This window comes from Pteropus medius, unplaced genomic scaffold, assembly GCF_902729225.1.
Source record: "Pteropus medius unplaced genomic scaffold, Ma_sr-lr_union100, whole genome shotgun sequence".
Classification (NCBI taxonomy): Eukaryota; Metazoa; Chordata; class Mammalia; order Chiroptera; family Pteropodidae; genus Pteropus; species Pteropus medius.
Window position 1 is genome coordinate 38,062,954 of NW_024349800.1, and position 27,232 is coordinate 38,090,185.

Below are 27,232 nucleotides of genomic sequence, written 5' to 3' on the forward strand. Positions count from 1 at the left end.
GAACCAAGTATGTATTACTTAATCATGTTAGAGGTAGGTAGTAGAAGATTCTTTTTATTTTAAAAATATTACATGTAGTTACACAATTTTTTTTTCCTTTTAAGGACTTAAAAATATCCAGGGGGTGGCACTAATATAAGAAATTCACTTTTCCTTTAACAAATTTAACATTTAACTTTATTTATTTATTACCGCAATAGCTAGTTTACTAATGAGCTATTATTAATATTATTTATTACTATCATAACATCTATCAATCAGCTATTGTGGAATAAGCTGTTTCTTCCCAATGAGTCAACGATGTTTCTGAGATCATAATCCTCACTATTAATTTAAAGAGAGTTCTTTCAATATTAATAAAATAATCTTACTTCTATTTGGGAAAGAAGAAATAAATAACTATAGTTGAATTAGGTTCAACAATCCAGCTCAATTTGTTTCCAAGACTTGGAAGAACTTCTTTTGTACTGTTCCAGTTCCTAAAACAGAAATATGTATTATAATACCTTAAAAAAATTCAACTTTAAAAATTGAACTAGGCATCTTAAAGTTCCTTTAGCAGTTTTAGATATAACGATGTATCCTTTCCTTTATAGCATTATCGTTCTCATAATTTCTTGACAATTGTTTTGCAAATGATTAGACTTAGGATATATCTTCTAGAATATAGAATCTTTTGGAGTTTCTGGGTAGCCTAAGTAACATTTAGAGATGAATTTAATAAGGTTTCAGATAAAATTATATACTATATATTACATACAAATTATCTTCCAACTAATAAAGCATTTGTCATACTTTAAGTATTTAAAAGTGATCTTATTTTTAATTGTTGTTCAACTCTTGTCAAAACCTGGTTGAAGTTAGCAAAGTATCAATATTTAAAATGTACATATTCTTTGACCTAGCAATTCTACCTTTAGAAATTTATCATATAGAATAATAGAGAATAACAGAAGAATATAAATAGAAGGATATTAACTACACTATGTATGCTATGGACATACAATTGGAACATGTGGATTCATAGACAGGCAACAAAAATATTGGTGGTCATAGGTGAAAAAAGCAAATAGATGGAGAAAGAGCAGGACACTTCCATTTTCCATTTTATATACTTCTATAGCTTTTAATTTTTTTTCAGAATGGGTATATGATTTTTTTATAATTCAAAAAATAAATTTTAGTGAGAGTGGAAATCCTGCATTAGACAACTGACATGCAAAAGGGATCTAAGGGGATCGCCTCCTAGTCTTTTACATGTTGTTCAATGTCTAAACTATACTAAGTTTATTATTATTTCAGATAAGTAAAAAGTGGTTGCTTTGCAAGATTAGGCAATCACTGCTCTCTGGCTAACATAGTTGAAGTTCATAAGTGCTATGAAAATTCCACTCTCGTTTTCAGAAAAATGACCGACTGTCTCATTCATACCTATTACTCTAAATTATTCAAATTTAAATGTTAAAAGTTTCAAAACTGTATAAAGACTTTGGAATAATTTTTATAGTAGTCTATACAGCTTGGTTTATTTTTTCTAATGAAGTTAATTCGGTTCACCAGTTATCTACCAGTTAATGGTTTCAAAGATTGTTAACTCATAAAAAAAGCCCCAGTAATTATTTTTACCAGTGATAAAGATAAGGATACTGCTTTAGGATTCTTTGCTAGTAGTATCTTTCTTTGCAGACAGCAAATTTAGAAGAATGGGGCTGGTCACACAGGCCATGTCAGAGGGAGGATAAAGAATAGCTAACTAGTGTGACACAGAACTCACCATGTCCATTAGATCTTCGGTACTGTTATCATGTGAATTCAAAGTAATTTGATGATGCTTTAAAGGAATGGCAGGTAAGAGGGTTTTCTTTACACTGCAATTCTTTATGGCTGCTTTAGAGAGCCATTTTAAAACTGAAAGCAAAACCATGAAAGGTTTTCACCCTGCCTCCTAAAAACCTCTAAAGTTTTCAAATATAAACAGACCACAGTCTTACGATGCTTAAAACAACATCTTCCATAAAAGATAATAACATTTTTCCCTAAACATGAAAATCAGTATATCAGTGGGCGGGGGCATGTTTAAATTATAGGCCTAGGGATTTATAAGCAAGTTGATTTTTAAATACAGAGATTCAAAACAGAAATATGTGGTTGGTCAAGAAAGAAGACCTTAAAAATAATTGTTTACCCAAACTTTTTCCTTTTTTAAAAATTTCTTTCACAATAAAAATATAGAAAAGAGATAGACGTATTCAACAAGTGCTTTGTAGACTCACATTCCCTTAAAATCAGGACTGTTTTAAAGCTAGAGAGCTTTTTTTTAAAAAATAGTAAATATTAATGAAATATTTTCTGGTGTCCATGAGAGGTCTGCCAAAAAAGAGACTTTGAGTAATTAGAGAAAAGAGAGCAAATTAAGAAAGACACTTAGTCTACAGGAAAGGTACAAGGGGTCTTAAGACAGTTCCTCAGACCTGTGAGGACTGATTTCACAGGCTGGGAGGATCTCCATGTATCTGTGGGGACTGGTAGCAGAAATGATTCTGGACAGCTATCATAAATGACATGTTTTACTACCAAGGACTTAAAATAAGGTATTCTGGAATATTGTGGCTCAGGGCCTCCCCTGCTGGCAAGATTATTTAATAGAAGTGTGATTTAACTGCAATTCTTCTGGGCAGAATGATATGACTTGGGGCTTTTTTTGAAGGTTCAAGCATTGGAGGAACTGCATGGAACTCATGAGTTATCCTCTCCATCTTAGAAGTGATGTGCTTTAATTTCACAGTCAAAGCTTAAGTCCCTGGACTTATTTTTTGTTTTATTCCTGATGATTATTTTAAGCCACTAATAATGGAGCTTGGAGATGGAGAGGGAGTCAAAAGGAAGATCATATTAGTCTCAGTCAGGCTCAAGGCCAGCCCTCCACTCATATGTGATTGTATTATATATTAATGAAACAGGATGTCATCTTTCCTCCCAAGAAGTGCAGGAATCAGAAGTAACTATTTGGGTTAAAGGTATGCAGACACAGCACACGGTATAGACTTTAAGCATTTATAGGTTGCTTCGAAGTAAGGACATACTTTTCTGTAATTATAGAAACCCGTGGGTGAGACTTTTAAAAAAAATTATTGTTATTATTGTCCCAAATGGTAAATCAAATCAAATTTAAAGATTATAGTGCTATTTTCACTGAAAAATGCTGTGCAGCAATAATCGTAAGAAAAGATCAAAGAGATAGGCAATTGAAGAAAGAGTTGTAGACTTGTAGGCTAGATTTTCACTTAATACAAGTGAATTCTTTTATAGACTGTGTTAATAAAATTGGCATTACTATCTTCCCCATAAAAAAATTATTTTTAAGTGTTTAGAGGGAAAGTAATAGGAATCTTTTACAATTAATCTTTAGAGTTTTCTCATACCTAAGTCAGCGTCTCTGTGTGTTAGCATACAGCTGGAAACAATGTAAGTCCCTGAAACTACTTTAGGAGAGCATAAATAATACACAACTTTAAAGTTTTAGACATTAGAATGTCAAAATTTGGCAATCAAACAATTGAGCACCAACTACTAATCATTAAGGTAACTTCAAAGCAGAAGCATAAAATAACATTAAGGAACTATGTAGGCAAACTGAAATCAATTCATTTATCTATTAAAATACTACAAATAAAACTAGTTTAGAGGTAAAATTAAGATATTATAACTTTTCAGGTAGGTTTAAAAAATCTCTCAGTCAAGAGAGTACAGAATTAAGTGAAATAGCAGAGAGGTACAAGAGCTGAGCAAAGAATGATATAGGTTTTATGGGGTTGCTTTCCAGTTCAACTCAAAATTCCTAAGGTTTTAGATCAGTTAGGGAAGATGGATTTGAATGTGAAAACACATGATATTGAGAAATACCCTAGCCCTTTTAATACTACCTATATACGTAAATGTAATAAAAGGGATTGTTATGCAATATAAACATACTCTTATTAACAATGGCAGTTAGTCACTGACTCCTAGATAAATATTAATTCAGGGATGACATCCAATTAATCTCTCTAGCCAAGCTACACACATAATAAAGGTTACGTGAGGTCATGTTACTCTTCCTACAACATGCTTCTTTTTTAAAAAATCGAAATATAATTGACATACATTAATTTCACGTGTCGAACATGATTCAATATTTGAATATATTGTGAAATGATCATCACAGTAAGTCTAGTTAACATGTCACCATGCATAATTACAGATTTTTTTTTCCTGTGATAACTTTTAAGATCTACCCTTAGCAAGTTTCCAATATGCACTACAGTATTATTAACTATAGTTATCATGCCATATATTACATCCCCAAGACTTATTTACTTTATAACTGGAAGTTTTGACTCCGTTCACGCATTTGGTCTACACCTCACTCCCTGCCTCTGGCAAAAACTAATCTGTTCTCTTTATCTATGAGCTAAATTTTTAAAATTTTTTTAAGATTCTACATATAAGTGAAATCATACAGTATTTGTTATTTTCTGTCTGACTGGTTTTACTTAGCAGAATGCCCTCAATGTCCATCCATGTTGCAAATGCCAGGATTTCATTTTGTTTTTTTAATGGCTTAACAATGTTCCACATATGTACCATACCTTCTTTATCTATTCACCCAAGATTTGGAAACTTAATTTGTTTTCAAATCTTGGCTATTGTAAATAATGCTGCGATGAAGATGAGGAGGTGCACATATTTTTTTGAATTAGTGTTTTCATTTTCTTCAGATAAATACCCAGAAGTAGAATTGCTGGATCCCACAGTAGTTCTATTTTTAATTTTTTGAGGTACCACCATACTCTTTTTCATAGTGGCTGCAACAATTTACATTCCCGCCAAAGTGCACAAGGGTTCTCTTTCCTCCACATCATTGCCAACACTTGTTATTTCTAGTTTATTTGAGAATAGCCATTCTAACAGGTGTGAGGTGATGATATCTCATTATGATTTTGATTTACATTTCCCTGATAAATAGTGATGTTGAGCATCTTTTCATGTATCCATTGGCCATCTGTATGTCTTTTTTGGAAAACTGTATATTAAGATACTCTGCTCGTTTTATAATCAGATTTTTTTTTTTGCTATGATTTGTATGAGTTCTTTATGTATTTTGGATATTAACCCCTTATCAGATTTTTGATTTGCAATACCTTTTCCTATTTAGTAAGTTGCTTTTCCATCTTGTTGATGGTTTCCTTTGCTGTACAGAAGCTTTTTAGTTTGATATAGTCACATTTATTTTTGCTTTTGTTGCCCTTGCTTTTAGTGTCAAATCCAAAAAAATCACTGCCAAGATCAATGTCAAGGAGCTTACCACATGTTTTCTTCTAGGAGTTTTATGGTTTCAGGTCTTACATTCAAATCTTTAATCCATTTTGAGTTGATTTTGTGTATGGTGTAAAATAGTAATCCAGTTTCATTCTTTTGCATGTCACTGTCCAGTTTTCTCAACACCATTTATCAAAGAGACTGACCTTTCTCCATTGTATTTTCTTGGCTTCGTTGTTGTAAATTAATTGACCATATGAATGGGTTTATTTTGGGCTCTCTATTCTGTTACATTGACCTATGTGTCTATTTTTATGCCAATTCCATATTGTTTTGATTACTAAAACTTTATAATATAGTTTTAAATCAGGTAGCATGATGCCTCCAGCTTTATTCTTCTTTCTCAAGATTGCTTTGCTATTCAGGGTCTTTTGTGATTCCATACATATTTTAGGATTGCTTGATGTATTTCTGTGAAATACGCCGTTGGAATTTTTATTGGGATTACAATATGACTTTCACTTTGCTATGGCTATGAAACCTCTAAATATTCATGACATATTTTTCAAAAGCCTTCTGGACTATGTCTAAATAAAATGTTTTACTTATTATAGAGTTCCTGATGGCAAAAGGCTAGTGCTGACCAAAATACCCTGATCACTGCTCCTAGTGGATGGTTGTTTCAGGTTATCCTTGCAACAATGTGACTGCCCAAGCTATAGCTCTACAAATCCCACCTGATAGGTTGTCAAGGCATTCAATTTATAGTGTTTACTATACATAAACTTACTTATATGAGGTCGAATTCCATACAATGTCTCATTTTATCAAACTAAAAGGAGATTTGAGAAAATCTAAGTATTGGGTCATGATGAATTTACCAACTTTTGCATTTTTACATCAGACTTGCATATCACTAACAGTGCTATCTGGAATACATGGAATGCAGTCTCCACTTTTAACCACTTTCCTGAGAAATCCTATATTTTTATCTATTAGTTTGTGTGCTTTCAGACTGGGTAGTCAATTTTCCTGGTACAAAAAGAGTATAGGTATGTCTGAATGTCCTAATAAAAACCAAACCCTTTTATATAATTGCACAAACGAAAGAATATTATGAAAGTCTCCCCAACAGCAAGGTAAGAATCACTACCCATCTTTAACATAAAGTAAACTGGAAAATCCAAAAAAGATATGTCAATATTAAGTCATCTCTGGGTGATGGAATGATAGGTGATTTTTAATTCCTTCTTTATGCATGTCGGAATTTTATTTTTCTATAGTGCAGTATACTGTTTAAATATTGTAAAGTAAAAAAAAAAGTAGAGAAAAACCTATGGAATTCTAGAGATATTTTTGTGATAATGCAAGATGAAATAAAATAAATGTTTAGAATAATACCTGATCCTTTTGAATTCTCATTTCATCAACTTCACTTTCAGCATACTGAGGGTCTTTTGCGGGGTCCTTGATATCTTTTAGTGTGTTGACAGTCTGAAATTACAAGTCTTCAAATCATTTCATGTCCATAACCCAAAATCTTCAGCGTCGACCATCTATCTCTCAAACCAACTTCCTGTTCTTTAGCCAGCCATGAAAGCTCTCTACGCTCTTTTGAGCTTTTATGATCACCACAAGGGTCATTCAAATTCCACCAGGTTCTCTTTCTTCCCTCTCCTTTCAGTTGAGGTTTCTCCTTGTCTAATAGCCAAAGAGCTCTGCTTGAACTGTGTCTTACCCACCTTTTAACCTCCACAGGGCCTCATAAACAATAGATTTTAAGTGAATGTTAACTTTCGAGCATGAGAGTTGAAAACAAAGTTATCATAATAGGCTCATTAGAACATTTCCCAATAACTGTTGAAAAGTGCTGAAAATTCTTGCTTTAAAAGAATTAGAAATATATACCTTTGGTGGAAAGAGCTTTGCATACACTTTTTTCCACAGCTCCATTGGTGAATGGGCATGAAGCTTTCCAATGTCATTATCAGGAACAGGAGGAGATCCTAAAATTGGAAGTTTTACTCCAATGACTGCATTGATTAAAACATTACAAACTCTACCAATAAAGCTGATGACACTTATAAAAGTATAAATCTGAGATCACTCATTTCCCCCCTCCCTAATACAGTCACTACTAAAATTTACCCCAACCCAGGGTAGCAAGACCACTGGGACAAGTTCCAGTACTACAAGAGGAGACAGAGTCATGAGTAAACTGTAATTCTCTTTCCTCACACTTAAATTGCTACTCAGCAAAAATATAAACATTTGAGATTCTCATGTGCTTGTGAATTTATAAGAAAACAGACACTCTTATGTGCTGCTGGCTAGAGTGCAAATTGGGCAGCTAATTTGGGGGGTAATTTGGCACTATTAAATACTATTAAAATACTAAAAAAGCAATTCCAGTTTTTGTGTTTACTCTAGAAACACCTGTACACATGTATTAATGATTTCATACTGAAGCATCATTTGTATTAGTGAAAAATTCACCACCACCAAAATGTCCATTAACAGTGAACTCAATTATTTTATAATACTATCCAGAAATCAAAATACCAAATGGGCCTATACGTAGCATTAATATAGAAAAGGCACTAAGACATATTGAGTAAAAGAGGCAAATTTCAAAATGATAGATGGAGAATGATACAATTATGTTAATACAAATATTTTTCTCTATACAACATACACATATATAGAAAATGGTCTGGAAAGATACATATCAAACTCAATCCTTATATATTCTATTTTGACATTTTATAAGGAGAATGTCTTCAAGTATTGGTTGTATAATTTAATTTGAAAATTAAAAAAATTCGCTGCCACTTCTCGGTAATTTTAAATCTATAATCTGGGATTTTTTGTTGTGTTTCGGCATCTGTAAAGTTCACTAAGACTGTTTCACTGTTGCTCTCTCAGGGCCACCTGTCACTTTGGTGGGAAAGACATTGATATAATCCATAGCTCTTATTCAGCTTTCCTAGGTTTTTTACTCATCCTTGTGTGTGTGTGTGTGTGTGTGTGTGTGTGTGTGTGTGTGTGTGTGTGTTTATTAAGTTCTATATAATTTCATCACCTTTGTAAGGTTCATATATCCACATTGCAGTCAACATACTACACAATTCCATCACCACGATGATCCCTTGGGTTGCCCTTTAATAATCACACTGACCTCCTTCCCAACCTCTCACCTTCTGCCTGCCCCATCCACGGTTTTGTCCCTAACCTCTGATAACCACAAATCTTTCCTTCATTTCTAAAATTTTCTCATTCTAAAAATTTTATATAAATAGAGCCATATTGTATGTAGCCTTTTCTAATTAGCTTTTTTCATTCAGCATAATTCCCTGGAGAGTCACCCAAGCTGTGTGTATCAATACTTTGTTCCTATTTATTGTTAAGTAATATTCTATGGTATAAATGTACCACAGTTTGTTTATTCATTTACCTGTTGAATAATATCTGGTTGTTTCCAGTTTTTAGCTATTACAAATAAAGTGCTATGAACATTTTTGTACAGATTTTTCTGTGAACATAAATTTTCATTTCCCTGGGATAAATGCCCAATAGTACAATTCTAGGTCATATGGTAGCTGCATGCTTAGTTTTATAAGACGCTGTCAAACTGTCTTCAAGAGTGGCTATACCATTTTACATTCCCACCAGCAATATATAAATGATCCAGTTTCTTCGTATCCTTGTCAGCACTTGGTGTTGCCATTATTTTTTAGTTTAATTATTTTGATAGTGTATGGTGATATCTCATTGTGTTTTCAATTTGAATTTCCCTAATAATTAATGATATTAAACATTTTTTCACGTGTTTATTTGCCATTTGGATATCCTCTTCAGTGAAATGCCTGCTTGTGTGTTTTGCCTACTTTCTAATTGGATTGTTTGTTTTTTACTGTTGAGTTCTTTATATATTCTAGATATTAGTCATTCGTTGGATATGTGGTTTGAAAATATTTTCTCCTAGAGTATAACATATCTTTTCATCCTTTTCACATGAGCTATCAAGAGAAAAAGTTTTTAATTTCGATGGGCTCCAAGCTCATGATTTTTAAATTTAGTAATTCTCAACCCTTTTCTGACCTCCAATTACTAATTTTAGCAAAAGATTTCCATCAGCTTTATCTATAAGTACACAGTGATTCTCACTGCTACTAAAATTAAGGTGGTATTAATGATAATTATAAAAATAAAAAACTCAACAAGTGGTTACCAGAGGGTGGGGAGAGGAGAGTAGATGCGGTAGATGGGGTAAAAGTGGTCAAACACTAGTAAACAGAAAGAAATCTAACTACGGGTGGTAAACATACAATGCAATATATATATATATATATGCTATGGAATAATACACTCAATTCATGTGAATTATAAGCTAAAAGTGGAGACTTCCAAGAAATTTCTCACTTGCGACTAATGCACAGGCTTCCCCAGCGCCCTGGGGTTCTTTAGGGAATATTCAGTCATTTGCGGGTACTTGGGTACAGAAGTTTGAGAAGCACTCTCTGACACATCGGGCTCCTTGATATACAAACTATGTCTCATTCCTCTCTGTATTCTCATGCTGAATTCAGGGCCACCCACAGACAGCGATCCCAGGGATGCTTTGGTCCACCCTTCCATTGTCTGATCTGCGCATCCATCGTTGTCGAGGAACAGCCTTAAACTGGTGGAAAGAGCTCAGTTTCGGAAGACTTCAGACAGCTGTGGGTCTGAATTCTGACTGTGTCACTTATTAGCTGTGTCATCACCTCTCTGAGCCTCAGTTTTCTCAATTTTAAATGAGTATAAAAGGACCACCATGACCAGCCCAGGCAGAAAGGTGAGGGAGGTGGAGGTATCTGCTCCAGTCTAGAAGTCTGATTTCAGATTAAGAAAGCAGGATGGAGCTGAGGCCTCAGGAAGGAGCCCCTGGGCCTCTGGGATGAGAAGGGACCATGTCGAATTGTGGCTCTGGAACCCCCTCCGTCCACACTCCAGGGAGGCAGTGTGCAGTCCAGAGGGTGACTTGGGTGGAGTGATCAAAGGATCAGATGTGTCTCATACACCTCAGATCGCCGACCAGATGTACTGGCCTTCTCATGTCTGCCAGTGAGCCCCTGGGACACCCAGCTCACACCAAGGGTCATTTGGCAGCAGGGGCTAAAGTACAAGCAGGCTGCTAACAAACTCTGTGACCCTGGGCAAGTGCCTTCTCCATAGCCTCTTTACCAGGTTCTTAGTTTTGCAGAGTAGCAACACGTTCACTGCCTCTTGCTTCCCACCAGGGGCTATGTATTCCCCCTGGGCCAGAGCTAAGCAGGACTTCTTGGATGATGCTTTCAAAAGCATCTGCTTGGAATGGCCTGTCTTCTCTAACAGATCTGGGAGCAACACAGCCTTTTTTGATTAAAACCACCATATATATATGTATTTATATGTGTGTATGCGTATAGCAGGTGTGTGTGTGTGTGTGTGTGTGTGTACATACTGTTGAATTGCAATTTGAAACTGACTGGATTTTGTTAACCAATGTCACTGAAAAAAAAAAACCTCAGTCTCCATAACCACTCATTAATCATCACTATCCCCTTTTTTCCAATTCAATCTATAATCTCATTACAAAATCTCTACATTTGAAGTCAGCTTTAGCTTGTAAGAATAATGGGAAATGAGAAATAAAAAAGAAAAGTACTGCTACAACTAGGTTTTTTTTGCATGCCTACTAGAATTTAAAACCAAACTATGACAACCCTAAATAGTTTTCAGGCCCAAAGATCTTCAAAATAAAAATTGCTTCTATAGGAAGACAAGGAACTTGCCTAAATAAACTTGTAAAATTCCTTTTGCTTCATGAGCCTATGGCACCTATAAATTTAGGATATATATCCCATTAGATGAGGTAAACTATTTTCATAATGAAACATTAAGGCATACTTAATTAGTAGAACTGTGTTCTTTTGGGTTTATTCCATCACTTGATTCTCTAATGTTCATCATTGCCCATTATATATAGCTTTGCATTTCCCGACCACTCTATGCTCTTGGTTTTCTTCTAAACCCAAAAGCTAAAAAATAAAAGTACCTAGAAGTCAGTAACGAAAATGAAATATGTACAAATTTTTAGTGGAATAGAGATGAGAAATTTGTCTCTAATATGGCAACAAACTTTCCATCACAAATGTCAATGTGATGTATGTTGCATCAATACTGTATATACAAATAAACACATAAGAAATAACAGCAATGATAATGAAACCAGAAATGGTCGTATGTTGGAGATGAAGTGAACATGGAGTAGGATAAAATCAATAAGCAATTAAAAAAAGACTGAACAATCTTAATAAGCTCACCTACCTATATGACTTAAGGAATCCAATCCTGCTGTGATAAACAGTGGTTTATTCTGATCCACACATATTGATTTGCTATATGGATAAAAAGAAAAAAGAATCTAATTTAGTGTAGCAGTCGAATGCCACACTCTACTGTAAATACAAGAGACAAGTTTTATATCTAGTAATTGGTGAGAGCACTACCCCAAATGAATGAGTGAATATTAATGTGATTTCAAAAATTAAAGTATAGCATTAATAAAGGTTTTACAGAAGAAAAAAGTGACAGACTCAAATAACCCTAAATCAAAACCAAGAAAAGTAGCAAGGTTAAGAAAATTATTGATTCTATTTGTAATCACATAAGAAAGTGATAATAGAGGGAAAGCTACTAAAATGAGGCAAAGAAGTAAAAGAAACCAGGAAAACAAGTATAATAGTATCATTATTTTAGTTTTGTCTCAAAGTGTTTTATAACATCATAGTTGTCAAATTTGAGAAATATTTAAACAATATAAGAAGCAGAAGATAATATGAAATTCTCTAAGAATAGACATCTGGGGTACTTATCTAGTCAAGAAACAAAAGGCTGGTGAGAACAATAGAGAAGACAACACTGGCCAAAAAATAATAAAATAAAAAGATATAAAAAATTCATTTTAATAGTACCTTTTGTCAATACCAAAAGCCAACTGGTTGATAACTCCACGTATTTTTAGTAATAAAGCTTCTGATTTACTGGTAAACTAAAAAAAACAACAACAACAAAAAAACACATGAAAATAAATGAAATACTCTGCTTTCAAATCACAGAAATAGGTAACATAAATATGGCTTTGAACAAGTACAGATTGCAGAGAGAAGTACTATTTATTTGCCCAACAAATATTTATGTTTGAGTAGACATAACAAAACCTGAGTAAAGGAAAAGAAAGAAATTTTGATAAATTTGTTTTCACTGACTCTTCAAACTTCATGAGAGCATTATATTGAAGGAACTTGTGTTTATGCACTAATCATTGCAGCTACTCCCACATACGGGTTATAATCATTGCCAAAATGCAATCTGGTTGGTTAAAAAATAGGAGGTATGTACATCATAAATAACTCTTCCGATAAGGATATATTACTGCCTTCAAAGCAGTTAATGTGGTGGCTGCAGATTAATCTAACAATACTGATACTTACTAAAATGATTTTTTAACTTCTCTTCTGAATTGCCTTTGGAGCCTGCAAAATAAGCTACTGAACATTCTCAGTAGTGGTATATAACTAGAGTGACCATAACTAGAATACTTTAGAGAATGAAAGGAGGTAGGTATTATTAATAAGCTAAGACATTGGGTGAAAACCAGGACATATGGTTACCCTACAAATCTTTTATGACTAAATTTGAGTTCTGGAAATGCCAAAAGTCACTCAGCAAAATCAGAATGTCTAAGATGTATGAAAATAGGAAAAACAGCCTTGAACCAAAATGAAATGTAATTATAAAGCAGAGATCAATTTTCAGGATAAGATTCATTTTGGATTAAGAACAGGCTCTCAAGGAAAGAATTCAATGGAGAACGTTCATGTGAAAATATAAGATATGATACATTTGTTTTTAAAAATTGAAACAAGTGCTTCTATTAATACAATTTTTTTAAATATAAAAAATTTTAACTGAATTTAAAAAACTCTTATTATTATTATTATATTCCCTATATGGAGAGGGAAAAAATTTCATCATAAATGTATTTCACAGGGCTGAGAGGACATGAAAAGTTTTCTAACTCAACCCACCATGTGCTGCATCAATTATCTTGAAAACATCCTCCACAAACAGCTATAGAGCTTCTGCTTGGATAAACGCAATGCCTGGGAACTCATTATCTCCCAAAGCAACCCATTCCATTTTCAGGTAATGGTAGTATTAGAATATTCTTTCTTATTTTGAATTAAACTCTTTCTATTGATTCCTTGTTTTTTGTTTTTTGTTTTTTTAACTACAGCACCTGGTATTCCTAGGTGGTCTCCCTAGGGAGTCCCTTTGCCATGTAACAGTCCTTCAGATTTTGAAAGAGCATTATCAGTTTCTAGATGACAATATAATTTTACACTCCTTCTCATATATCATCATTTTAAGTCGCCTACCATCCTGGTGGCTTTCCACTGAATCTGGTCCTATTTATCAATGTTTTTCTATTTTTGTTTTTGTTAACTTTATTAAATTGCTCATAGCATTGAATCAGTATTCTTGACTGAAATATAAAGGATCAACTATAGTGCTGAAAAAAACTGCTGAGAATCATTGACTCTTGTAAAGCAGTACCCAATTCACTCCCTTGAATGGAGTATAGGGTAAGAGCAGAAGTGAAATGAAAAGATAGGGCACTGAGAACTTTGGCTACTCTCTTACCGGCTTGGGTAGCTAGAAAAGTTTCACAGTTCCTTTGGTGGTCCAGAAGCACTCCTCTAACCCCAACTGCTAAATACTTTTTTTTTTAACTTTTTAAATTTTATTTTTATTTACTTATTTATTTTTTAGGCAAGGCAACCCTTGGTTGACCTCACAGATTGCAAGGACCTTGTCAGCTTATAATCTCTTATTTTTTATTTTTTATGCCTACAGCACTTGGTCTTCCTAGGTGGTCTACCATCCAAGTACTAATCAGGCCCGACCTTGCTTAGCTTCCGAGATCAGACAGGATCGGGCTTATTCAGGGTGGCATGGCCGTAGACTTAACCCCAACTTCTAATTTCTTGGGCTTACTGAAACTGAGATGAAGCCCTTCTCAAATCCTTTTTCTTGTCCCTGCCCTGATCTTCTAGGGTCTTCTAGGCCATGGTCAATCCCAGGTCTGCCATGACCTGAATGACCTGATTTCATTTAATTTTGTATCCATAAGACCAGACTGGGCCTTGACTGATCATTAAATATGATTTGTTCCAAAAAGAATGGTAGAGATTTCCCTTACCTAACTAACTAGAACTAAATGTGAACCCTTATCTAGCAGTAGAAACAAGGAACTACATGATCCATAGTTTTTGCTTTTGACTCACCCGAGATGAGTCATTCACTTTAAATTCTCCATATCTTTTCAAAATAGCAAAGAAAAATATTTACAAAGTAGTCTGTTCAACCCAATATGTAAGCAAATACAGTACAAACATAAAAGGTGATGATTTCAAAGAAAATATATAATGACATTTATTTGCAGTCTTCTGAAAAGGATAAAAGTTTTAAATTTTTATGAAAGCTAGACCATGTTATCTCCTGGTTTCTCTGAGCACTTCAGGGGGAAAGAGACCATCAAATAGGAAAATTGTATTTTTTTAAATTAAAAAAAAATGTTTTTCTATTTTATTGCATTGAAGGATATCTAGCAAAATTGGCTTGCTGTTCATTTTACTCTGGAAGAGACTAAGCTTAAATGAGATTAAGTGACTTGTCCAAGATCAAATATCTAGTAAATAGTTGCCTTGAGATTTGAACCCAGACAGCATGACTCCCAAGTTCATGTTTTTAACCTCTGCAACAAACAGCATTTTTTTTTTAAGTTTAGAAAAGAACATATTGTTAAAGTTTCCCCCCACTCCCTCTTTTCTTTTATGAGAATAGAGATTCCAATTATTAAGGGAAGCTGAAAATGAATTAAAAAATAACCAATTTATCTCTTAAGATTGATGGGGTCTATGGATATAAGCAATTTTGAACTTCTGCACCAAAGAAATGGCTGGCCATCTAGCGGTGTGTTGTATAGATACCATTATCAAACACTGTAACAAGAGGGCTTTTAGCCAACGGAAAAGGAAAGGAGGAGGTGATGTCTATCCGTAAAAGCATTAGTATTCGTAACTGTGCATCAAGTTGCTAATCTTTCCAAATTTGGTACTGTCTATTCAAGCCCAAAAGATAGGAAATGTACAAACCATTAATGATGCTCCATAATAATGTGCAACAAATCGAAGTGTCTTGCATATTACCTTTCTCTTCTCAGAGTCAAAATCCTGAAGAAACATGTTATTAAAATGAAAAACAAGTTGAGAGAACTAAATATCTGTAGCATGAGATGCAAATTATTAAATACAGAAATAGAGGATTTCTTAGGGTTTTTTTTTTTTTGAACACACCCTCAGGAGTAGGATTCCATTACCTTGATATTTGTTTCTATAGAGAGTTGAACAATAGCTGCAGCCTTCTAGAGCTACAGCTATCAGATCTCTCCTTGTTTAAACACTTAGCTCAGTAGAATTTAGATATCGGCACATATTTACAGTGTGGAATACCCTAAGGATTCTCTGACAAGCGAAGATAAGAAGAAACCAATTTTCTACCTTCTTCAATTTAAAAGTTGGGAAGTAAGTCCTATCCCTCAGTGACTAGGTTAAAAATACAATTTCTAAATCTTCTACCTTATCCCCATTCTACTGCCTTATCCCTATTCCACTGTATTTATTGTCCTTTAGCTATTTTCTCTTTCCCAACTATATCCTCTTTTCTACCCTCTTCAAGATGTGTGACTCCTTGACCTCTCCCTCTGAGAGGTATTTTTCTCATTTTGTTATTACTTTGGTTCCTCTCCCATAAAGCATAGACATGCATGTATGAAAAACTCAATTAGAAGTGGAAGAGCTTACCTGAAAAATATCGTATTTACTTCCAATTATGACCAGAGGTATTGGAAATGGGTCGATTAATTCACGATCCTGTTAAATACATTTCATTATAATTGTTTATTAGTATATATTCAACAATTTCTAATTACTTCTAAAAATACACTACGTTAACTCTCTTCATAGATGTTGATTTGTTTGCTTGACACAGAGGTTGTTCCAATAATTTCACTTAATAAACTGTATTTCCTAAGTATAAAACTAGAAATGGCAAGTCCCTAAATTACTATGATATTTATTCTTTTTTGTATTCTGACCTTTTATTTTCTTGTATAACATGTTGTCTTCCTGTTTCTGTGTTTTTGTTTTTATGATTTTGTATTAATTGTTTGTTGCAATGGGACTTATACTACATACAGAGGAACCGTAAACTATCAGTTTTATTCTGATATGACCTATGTAAAAATATTCATATCAACTTTGGGCAATATAAAACACTGCTCTTAGTTTTATAGAAGATGATATGCATGATTGTATTTAAAGAACTTGTTTGTTACCATTGCAACTTTATGATTTAATTAGTTGTCAGATGATAAAAAGATATTGAACATATGACACTAAATGAATGTAAAATATAGAGTGATGGTGAAGGCTGTTTAAACTCTACTCCTTGCTCAAATCTGTAGCTTCATCTAGTTTTTGCCAGGTGACTTCTGTACAGTCTAGTTTTTTAATCTTCATTTTATACAATCAGTATCAAACGACTACTTTAAAACTATTTTCTTTGACTACTTAATATACCATAACAATCACAGCAGATGTCTAACAAGAAGAAACAAGAAATCTTTTTCCTTGTTTTGCTCTTACTGAGGTTTCATTAAATTGCTATAATTTTCCAGTGAGCAGGTTCATCTACATCAAATGAATCTCAAGTCGTGCATAAAAATCTAGAGAAGTTGTTTGTGATGTTATCTTTAACTATATATGGGGCTAAGGATTCCAGGAATTATCCCAACAGCAACTCACTTGATGGTCCTTCTGCATATTACTCCATATCTTCTGTCTCATTTCAGAAGCTGCTTTAGAATTTGTCTTTCCCAGTTTCATTATCACTTTATCCACATGGCTTTTTGTGGCTTGCAACAGATTTTCCATAGTGGGCCAAAGGTCATTAGGTTTTGAAAGATCCAAAACAAGAACAATAGAAAATGTCCTAAAGAAATAAAAAAACATCATTCAAAAAAGACTCAAAATAATTACCATGTTGAAACCCTACTATACTGAAAGTTATTATCTCAGAATAACACTATAGCTTAAGAAAATAAAACCTCACAGCAATTTTCTAAGACAAAAAAAAAAAAATCCAGCACTAAAGTAATATCTTTATTTATTTGAGTGATTTTCTCTAGTCATATTTAAGTATTACAATCAAGAGTGGCACTGAAGTTTTTGTTTGAAATAATAATAATTCAGTTCGAATAATCTGCAAGCAACTGGGTCCAATGAGGCCATGTCTAGATCTAATGTTACTGTGTATTCCAAAGAAGAGAAACAAAAATAATAATAACAGCAGCAGCACAACCAGGCAAGGGAAAAGGAAATAGATTTACTGATAGACTACCTTGGGGACTATCTAGCTTATTTAATCTTCACAATAAAAAGTAGTCAAAGTCATAGATATGAACAGTAGAGTAGTGATTGCCAAGGGTTAGGGGAAGGGATAATAGGGAGTTATTGTTTAACGGGTACAGAGTTTCAGTTTAGTTAGTTGAATAAGTTCTGGAGATTGACGGTGTGATGATATCACAACAGTATTAATATACTTAATGCCACTAAACTGTAAACTTAAAAATGACTAAATGGTAACTTTTATGTTATGATATTTTACCGCAATAAAAAATAAACATAAATCTAGAAGTATTTCTGAAAATTCATAATAAGTATGTAGAGCCATAATCATGGGCCAATTATATCCTTGATCAACAGGGCACACATTCTGCTAGTAGATATAGCAAGGAACTGTACGTTACTTACTTTATAATATAGTCAGATATTTTGCTTATTTTGAGCAAACAAACTATTTTGTGTAATTCAAGCAAAAGAGTAATTTAATTCTATACTATAGGTCTAAATTCAGAAAGTAGTCTTTTAGACGTTAATTATGAAGATTTTCTAGAAAATGATTGTCTAGCCAATCATATCTATATCATTTTAATAAGGTCATAAACAGTTTTGCTTAACTGCAACAATAATATGATATATATTTAATAGTAAGGAAACTAATTTTATTTTCAGGGATTTAGCATGGGCTTTTTTTCTTGTGGTGAAATAAATATATATAACATAAAATTTATCACTTTTTTCCAAATTAACTTTGTTTTAAGCAAAAAAAGAAATGGATTGTTCAACTTTTTTTCAAGATTAAAATTTGTGTTTTCATTGCACTGGAAGTACTTGTGTTACTTTTACCTCCATAGCAAATGACAGCTAAAAAAAGTTAAAAAGCAAAAAAAAAAAACACGAAAAACCCCAACCTCTTTAAACAAAGAATCAGACCATAGAAAATGCTCTATTACAATTTATCTAAAGTCTATGGAAATCTTCAATGTATCTATAATTATTCTATGAACAGCCATTTAAAAGATAAACAGTACCTAATAGCATTTGGCAGTATTATTTTCTCAAGTTGCTGGGCTTTGTCCGACACAAGGAAATTATGTGTCAAATTAATTCCAGTCACAAAACACTCTGCGATTTGCAAGTACATTAGGAGTGAAATGTTTTCCATGAATTCTTTTACCATTCAGCAACTTACTTTGGACCCAAGCCTATGGCTCCCCTTCCCTCTGTTCAAAACCTTGACCTCTCCTCTCTCTTAAAGCAGGCTCCAGCTGCCCTGGGACACCAGAAAAAGGAAGAGCAAGAACTGACAAAGTCAGGTATTAAAGAGCCTGTGGAAAGATTTGGTTTCCTACAAAAATGAGAATTTTCACAAGCCCATCAGGCCCAAACCCTGTTGGTCATAGAAAAGGGCAGTGAGGTAATGTAACAAGGTGATGTGATAAGTCAGGGACAGAACTGGAGCCAGCTCACAACCCTGGTAAGAGCCAAATTCTTTTTAGCCTCAGGCCATGCTAATTGGCAGCTCAGGTACCTCCCACCTTAACAGTCTCTTCTCAACCACACCACCGTGAGGTACTCAAATTCCTAGGCAGCTTGATTATTTGTCTCTGTTTAAGGAGGACAAATGAAAAACTAGGGAGTAGTAAAAGTCCAAGTCTCTAAAAAATAATGTGAGGGGGAAATAGTGGTTAGAAGTGAAAAAGTAAAATCTGAATGTACACATAAAACATTCTAAATCTCTACAAAGTATATTTACAAACACTGAAAATAGTGAAAGAAATATCTCAACATGTTAAAATTGATTATTTTTTATGTGATTTTGAGTGTTCTTTCTTTGTACCTTTTAGTATTTTTACAAGTTTTCTATGTGAGCACACATTACTTTTGTAATAAGCTAAACACAGTAAATTATATTTCTTTAAAAGAAAAAAAATCATGGGAAAAATAAAGCTAATATTACCTGTAACCAGCTAGTTATGGAAAAATAGTTGTCCCATTAACAAGTAATAATTCCATACTCTAAAGATCTTAATGGATGAAATAAATAATTGTCATGCCTTTTGTATTTGGTTCAAGCAGCAGCAATGGTTTGTGTTCAACTCTTACAAAAGTAAGATATTTCAGATTTAAAAATTTTTGTTTTCCTTGGCTAGGATAGGTTCCCAGAAATACTGTGAGAAATGTCACAATCTTCCATATTTCATTTGGCCAACATGCAGGAGGCATTGTCAGGAAAACAACACCAATGAGATTGAGGTTTTCCCTAAAGTTCTATTTCTTAACATCAGCAAATAAAGAGATTTTCTTCCTCTTCTAACTCATATCCTTCCCTCGAATGATGCTTCAACAGTATTAATTCGCATTACACTCAAAGGTAGACTTATAATATCCAGCTAAAGAAAAAACTCAGGGCTGAATTAGCTCACACTTGGGTGAGTATTAGAAAGAATTAAGTTTTTAAAATTTATTTTTGCCAAGTGAATTCATTGCCCAAGTGTTATTTGACGTATTTTGTTTGTTTGGAGGCTTGCAAAATATGTTGCTGGCTAGAATCCCAGCTATTTCACTTTAGCACAGGCTGTAGCCTTAGTTCTTTTTAAACTGCTCTGGAAGCATTAGAGTTTAAGCACATAGAGAGTAAGTGAGCATAAGCCTTCAGCAACACAAAACTGTCCCCCAAAATTCTGATTCGAAAAAGCCTATTCATATTCATCTTGTGAATACTACTGGGTACTTACTAAAAACTGTTCCTGGAGCTGGCTCACTTACCTTAAGGTATCACTTGTGATTGGTATGCTGATTAAGTCCAATAAAGAGGTTCCTCCACCTAGTTCCCAAAAGTGAGCAATATCTTTTGGCTGAAAAAACAGGATTTTTTATATTAATTTTTTTGATTTTTAAAAATTTAAATACTTCTGATACTTCATTAGCATCAGTCAGTAATAATTATGGATACAAAGTACTGTAGTCCTCCGTCAACCCTTTCTTGGCAGTCAAAACTAACCTCTTTTTCTAGCCCATCCTTCAAAATGCACCAAAACACATATTCTAAAGAACGAAGATGAAACAAAAAATATGTGTGTATATGTAAGTGCCCTAATTGTAGTAATACCTTAACAGAAGACATAAATAGTGTCCCAATTTGTAAATATCATATGTAGCAGACACTTACTTAAATGCGAAATAAAATTAACCCCTTGAAAACATTTGATATTATTTTTTTGAAAAGCGTTATAATTCTAGATAGAAATAAAACAGTTGAATAGAAAAACATGCTGATTTACGTTGGCAGAAGCTCACAAAATAAATTAGATGAACAGATAAAGCATGAGGAAATGGGTCGAACAGATGGCAGTCGCAGCTGCAGATCAGGATTACCTGAGCAAAGAATAAAGCAGACAGTCTGTGCCTGATGCCCCTGGGGAATCTGGCAGGCTACCCCTGGCAATACAAGAGGTAGGTCGGGGAATAAGAAGAGCCTAAACAACTGCTTGCCTTTTTATAGGGCTCTTAAATATTAGGGGGTAGAAAAGGCTAGGCAGCCAAGTAGCTTGGAAATAAGACCATGGCAAAATTCCTAGCTAATGGCATCTCTGCTTCCACTGTGATGCTGAAGAGCCTTCAGGACACCAACACTGTGCTTCCATTAAAACTCTCAGGGAACATTAAATTTATGAAAGACATGAATCTTCTTAAATGTTGACAAGCCCAACTTGATAGCAGAAAGTTTAAAGAAAAAAAATAGGTGAAAAAGAATCACCTGAGTTTTATGTATCTGTTACCATGAACTTTGAAGAAACAGATGGTCATTAAAGCAAGTTTTAGATAAATTGATATGTATTTTTGACAAATTATCATCTCGTAATCACTAAAATTGTTCGACTATTGATATTTGAATCGTTAATGTTTGTGGGAAAAATAATTTTTCATTGGAAAATCTCCCTTGATTCATAATTTGATGAAGGGAGGTTTTCATAGCTCTTCTCAAAAGTTAAGCTTTTAAAAGTTGTCTCAAAGTTTCTAATAAAAGAATAATTCCATTTCTAGGCTTATCACTCATGTGAGTCACAAAAATAAAGTTCTCCTGTATCTCAATGTTATTTTTTCTTTTCTTTTTAATTTCACAGTTTTAATAACCAAATTTCACTGGTGAAATCAGAAAGTTTTAATTCTACACATTGTCTAATGATCAAACATTTAGACTACATCAGTCTTTAAAAATTTGCTTGTGTTATGGGAGAGGGGAACCTTCCATTCTAGATTGTTCTTCCATACTGCTAACTTTAAGAAATGACCTCCTTTGCTGTGAGAACTCCAAAACAGAATTCTATTTAGGATTTTTTTTATCCCCCTAATTCTCCCTCTATCCTGAATAATTTCTAACTTTCCTCTGAAAAGACACTAAAATGAGTGAAGACAGGACTATAATCAATCAGGGCCTGCAGTTTCAAATAATATTATCAACTTTATGGTGTATTTGTAAAAATGCTAATAATTTAGATTTTGATAAGAATATTTTCACAAATATTCCACAGGTTAAACTCATATTTTTGGCAGATACTTTGGCAGACAGTAGGTAACTCACAATATTATTCTCATTTGAAAAAAGAAAAAGTCACATTAATACAATTAATATAAACATGCCAAAAAACATACATTCAAGTTACAAAGGAATCTTATTTCAGCATTTTAAGACACAACAAATGAGAAGGCTAAAATATTTTCAGTTTGAATTGGCTTCATATCTGCTGAATTGCATTTGAAATTTAAAACTACATAGCTATGAAATATACAGCTGGATATGTTTTCTGATTGCAGATAAGATAGAAAATGTAAAGTCAGCATCATCACTTCTCCATCTATGGACATAGCAATACCACTCAAAAAGACACTCACTATATTATGCCCTTTTGCTCTTCTTCCATACGTATATTCCAAAGCTAAGGTTGGTTTTGGTGGCTCATCCCTGTACGTAAAGACAGATAGCATTACCATTGTGGGTGACATTATTTTCTTATGCTATCATCTTACCTGATTCATGTTTGCTTTCTCTTAAAATTTCTTCTTAATTTATTAGTAGAGAAGTTACCTTGCATAATAGCATTAAAGTAAAAATGATTTTTAAAATTATATAAAAAATCAATAAGCCTTTAAAAAACCATCTTAATGGATTTTAGTGGCAGCTGCAGAGGTGAATAATGGCACCTGCATAATGTGGTAGCCTCTAGAGGCACCGTTGGGGCAAGTGGAAAAGGCAATGGAGCTGGCAGTGTTGATGGTAGTGTTGATGGTCACGTTATGGCACAGGCTTTCTGCATCCAGGCCATGTGGGAAGCAGTGACATCAGGTTTGTGCTCAGCCTTGATCTGGGGAGCTGGGAACCTAATGACTATCAATTTAAAGAAGACACCGATGAAGACTTGAATACAGTTCTCTATCTTAAATCACAGCTCGAATGCAGACATCATTTATCTAGTGAGAGCTACAAATTATCTTAATAAGTCCTAAAAATTGACGAATGATTTAAAAAATATTAGAATGATTTGATGAATTATTTACACTATAGCTTACAGGGCTTGGTAAGCAGTTTTATGGTATGTTGCTATTTAATTTTTTATTGTAGGAGAAACACATAAATTTATCATCTTAACCATTTCTAAATGTACCGTTCACTAGTGTTAAGTATATTCACATTGTTGTACAACCAAACTTCTGAACGTTTTCATCTTAGAAAACAAATCCAAACCCATTAAACAACAACTCCCCATTTTCTCCTCCCTCCAGCCCCTGGCAAACACCATTCTACTTTCTGTTTTTATGACTCTGACTACTCTAGATACCTCATGTAAGTGAAATCATACAGTATTTGTTTTTTGTAACTAACACATTTCATTAAGTATCTATCCTCAAGGTTGATCCATGTTGTAGCACATGACAAGATTTCTTTCCTTTTTTAAGGTTGAATAATATTAGTATATATCTATTTTTAATTTGGAGAAGAGAAATAATTTTTAATTTGTGATTTAGAAATCTATGTTTATTTTGTATATCATCCCTGCAAGTATCTTTTTTCATATATGTATATAATAATATTTGGTTATATTTCCTGAAAGATAAAAATTTCCTTTTATGAAACAAAATGCTGCTTTTAAGACAAAATTTATAAATGCTGATATTTAACCTACAATTTGAAGAACTGATCTTTTTCTAAATAGACTTTCAAGGAACTAAAATTCATAATTTTCAGATCAATTTAGCATTTAGTTTCATCCTCAACTGACATTGTATTGGATGACTTGTTTGTAACGGGATACACACCTGGCCTAAAAAGAGCCATAATTCCTGGGGACGGAAAGATGATGCAGGTGTCACTGTGGATGGTTCTTCTAAGAAACAATTTTGCTGATAAAAGGAATTATACAAATCCAGGATCCTATTATTTGTATTCTTTAATAATGTTTTTTTAAATGAATGATTTCTTTAATGCGACCTTAAGACCAAATTCCATCTCTTTTGATGTTTTTGGAGAAGTTACAGAAAAGAGGCACTGGAATGAAGTAGCAAACAAATATCTTCCAAAATTTGTTGGAGGTTTCCCTCATCAACTTCAATATCTACCAATTATGACATGAATCTTAACCTGATGGCACCCTTCTATAGTATAGAAGGTTATGAGCTATATAAAACAAATGGTAAAATGTACAGTTTGAGGACCAACATTGTGCTTTGAAATTATATCCATGAGTAATTTAAAGATTATGACTAATATTCAAATAATCATGGACTAGGTAGAGTAAAAATAATTTAAATATCACAGTAGCAGAGCCAAAAATTAAGTAAGTACTATCATAGGCAGTGTAGTTATGTTGATTTCCCCCCACCAATAGGGGAATATAGTATTAATTCTGTATAATTTTTTTGGTTGTTGTTGGTTTTATTTATTTCTTTCTTTATTTTTTAAATTTTATTTATTTATAATTCTTTAATGTCACCACATATTTGACCCCTTTTACCTCATCTACCTCCTCTCTCTGGTTTTATTTTTAAAGAAGATTTTAAAGGCAATCCTAAGGATTCACCAGGAATTAAATTATTTTGTTTGGACCTCAAATTTATTCTCCTTCCATATGTCTTTAAGAATCTAACTTGCCCTATGCAACTAGAATAAACAAAAAATGTAGTCTAAAGGTTAACATAATACTTACCTGTCAAGACACCTTAGGATAATAGTAGTTTTCCCCTGGGAATTTAAAAAAAAAAAAAAGAAAAGAATATTGTGTTAATGTCATCCATATGTAAAATTTTACTATTGTTCATAATTGTGGCCCAAAATAGCTTTTTAATCACTTGAATGATAAATTACCTGGAAACTAGAAACTTTCAGAATTGTTCCTAAGTTTGATAAGTGGAAAAAGTTAACTGTCAACTTTTCATCACAGTGTAACTACACTGCTATTATTATAATTATAAAGTCCCGCAGATGACAAATACTAGCAAATCGTACCTCACTTTAGTGGTCAACTTGGCAGCTGTCTTACATTTTCTGTCTACTCATCAATGCTAATTACTGGTTAAGCTGATGATTAGTGTCTTCTAAAATGTTTGAATTCCAATTGTTGAAGCGGAAATAAAGAAAAAAGATAACATACAAATAAAGGACATGTGGCAAATACGTTCAAAGTAAGCAATCCAGATACTGGGTTAGAGTACTTTTTTTTGTTTATTTCTAGAGGATATACTTATTTTAAGTTTCTTTTTAGGATAACATACATGATTTATTTTAATAAAAGTAATTAAAAATAAAAACAAAAACACATTGTAACAAATGGCCCAATCTAATATAAGTAAGGACAAAATAACAGTATGAACAAAAAAGACAGATCTCAAGCTCAACCTTAGTAAACAGCGTTAGTTGGTTACTAAAATCTTTCTATACAATAACAGTAGTATAGCATCTGGAAAAAGAGAAGCTGGCGGACCTGTTCTAGTCTACTATAGTTAAGCAAAACCTCAAAAATTCTGTTCCATCCTAAGACTTACACGTTAGAATAATTCCAGTTGAGAGTTACAAAAAATCATGACAGATAGAGAATCCATGAATGATACAGAGTCCATGACATAGAAGACATGGCTGAAATAAATGAAGATAAAGCTGAAAAGGAAAGACCCATGAGGACAAGGTGGTGGCCACTAATTATTTGAGGGGCCACTAACTATTTGAAGGGCATTTAAAAAATACTTGAAGATTTACCAAGTAGAAGAGGAATTAGATTTATTTCCATACTTTTACAGGTCAGAATTAGAACCAAATGGTGGAAGTTACAATGAAACAGACTGAGGTTTTCTAGTAACTAGGAATTAACAAAAATTAAAACAGGTTGCCTTACGGAAGAGAACTCCCCCATTGCTGGAGATATTCAAACCTAAACTATACAATCACTGTCTGAAGTGGCTCTTAACCTATTGCGGAGGTGCTAGAATTCTGGGAAAATCTAATTTCCCAGAAAAAATGCACTGATACACAATCACACAATTCTGCATACATTTCTAAGGAGTTCACTGACCCCAAGAAGTATCTCTATGGTCCCCAGGGTAAGAATCTCTATTGTAGAAGACTATAGAATCTCCAAGTTTCCTTCAATTTCTGTGACTTTAAGTTAAGATAAGTGAAGATTAAATATATCATATCCTCTATGGTTCATGTTTTTATTATCTACATACTTAGTTGTACAAGTGACCTATAAATATGACCATCAGATCAGCATTTATGGTGCCTTTGTGTAAAGTGGGAAAAGATGACTCCTCTGGGAAGTTTAATTAGAATTAGACAGTCCTCCAGCTGCTGTGGCCCGCGTCAGGGCACACCACTTGACAAGAAGTGCTCAGCTGGATGTAAGTATCCACTCATCTATGAGCAGGACACCCTCATACAGGGCACAACCAGCTCTGAAATAACCAGCATGCTGAAGATTGATCATCTGGTGAAAGCGTCGAAGTAGACACATTTTTAGCAAAGTATTAATATAAACTTACCACTAGTTGTTAAATCACCACAGTACTTAAAAAAAAAAAAAGTAGGAAAAAAGACATTACCCCATTTTTACTGCCAATGAAGAAAACAGATTTTTCTCCAATTTCAACTCCATCACCTTCACTTCCATTATTTCCTCGTTTTTCCACTTCAGCTTTTGCAATTTCCCAGAGAGTTTCGCTAAATGAGAGGCAGAAAAATAAAATTCAGGAAAACAAAAATAATTCTTTCTAATATTTCAAGCACAGGGAAATGTTATTTCAGTCAAATTTATAAAACAAATCAACGTTATTTTCTGGGGGGACAATAAGCTGGTAAAACTTCTGAGGATTAGTCATTTTCTTTGGACTGG

General features: G+C 33.5%; 1 protein-coding gene and 1 pseudogene across 1 annotated transcript in view; both read right to left on the reverse strand.

Moving 5' to 3' along the window:
• Nucleotides 1–38: 38 nt before the first annotated feature.
• The window catches only part of DYNC2LI1 (dynein cytoplasmic 2 light intermediate chain 1), a 29,043-nt gene continuing 1,849 nt past the window's right edge, over nt 39–27,232 (reverse strand). Inside the window, exons 2-13 of the mRNA XM_039887284.1 lie at nt 26,943–27,060; nt 25,055–25,089; nt 22,746–22,815; nt 20,619–20,707; nt 17,253–17,439; nt 16,251–16,319; nt 15,543–15,620; nt 12,297–12,373; nt 11,650–11,720; nt 7,207–7,304; nt 6,700–6,792; nt 39–479 (exon numbers count right to left, since the gene is read on the reverse strand). Coding sequence (XP_039743218.1) covers nt 417–479; nt 6,700–6,792; nt 7,207–7,304; nt 11,650–11,720; nt 12,297–12,373; nt 15,543–15,620; nt 16,251–16,319; nt 17,253–17,439; nt 20,619–20,707; nt 22,746–22,815; nt 25,055–25,089; nt 26,943–27,060 — 1,048 coding nt within the window. The 3' untranslated portion in view covers nt 39–416. The remainder of the gene's footprint in view (nt 480–6,699; nt 6,793–7,206; nt 7,305–11,649; nt 11,721–12,296; nt 12,374–15,542; nt 15,621–16,250; nt 16,320–17,252; nt 17,440–20,618; nt 20,708–22,745; nt 22,816–25,054; nt 25,090–26,942; nt 27,061–27,232) is intronic.
• Nucleotides 14,233–14,351, reverse strand: LOC120622283 (uncharacterized; annotated as a pseudogene).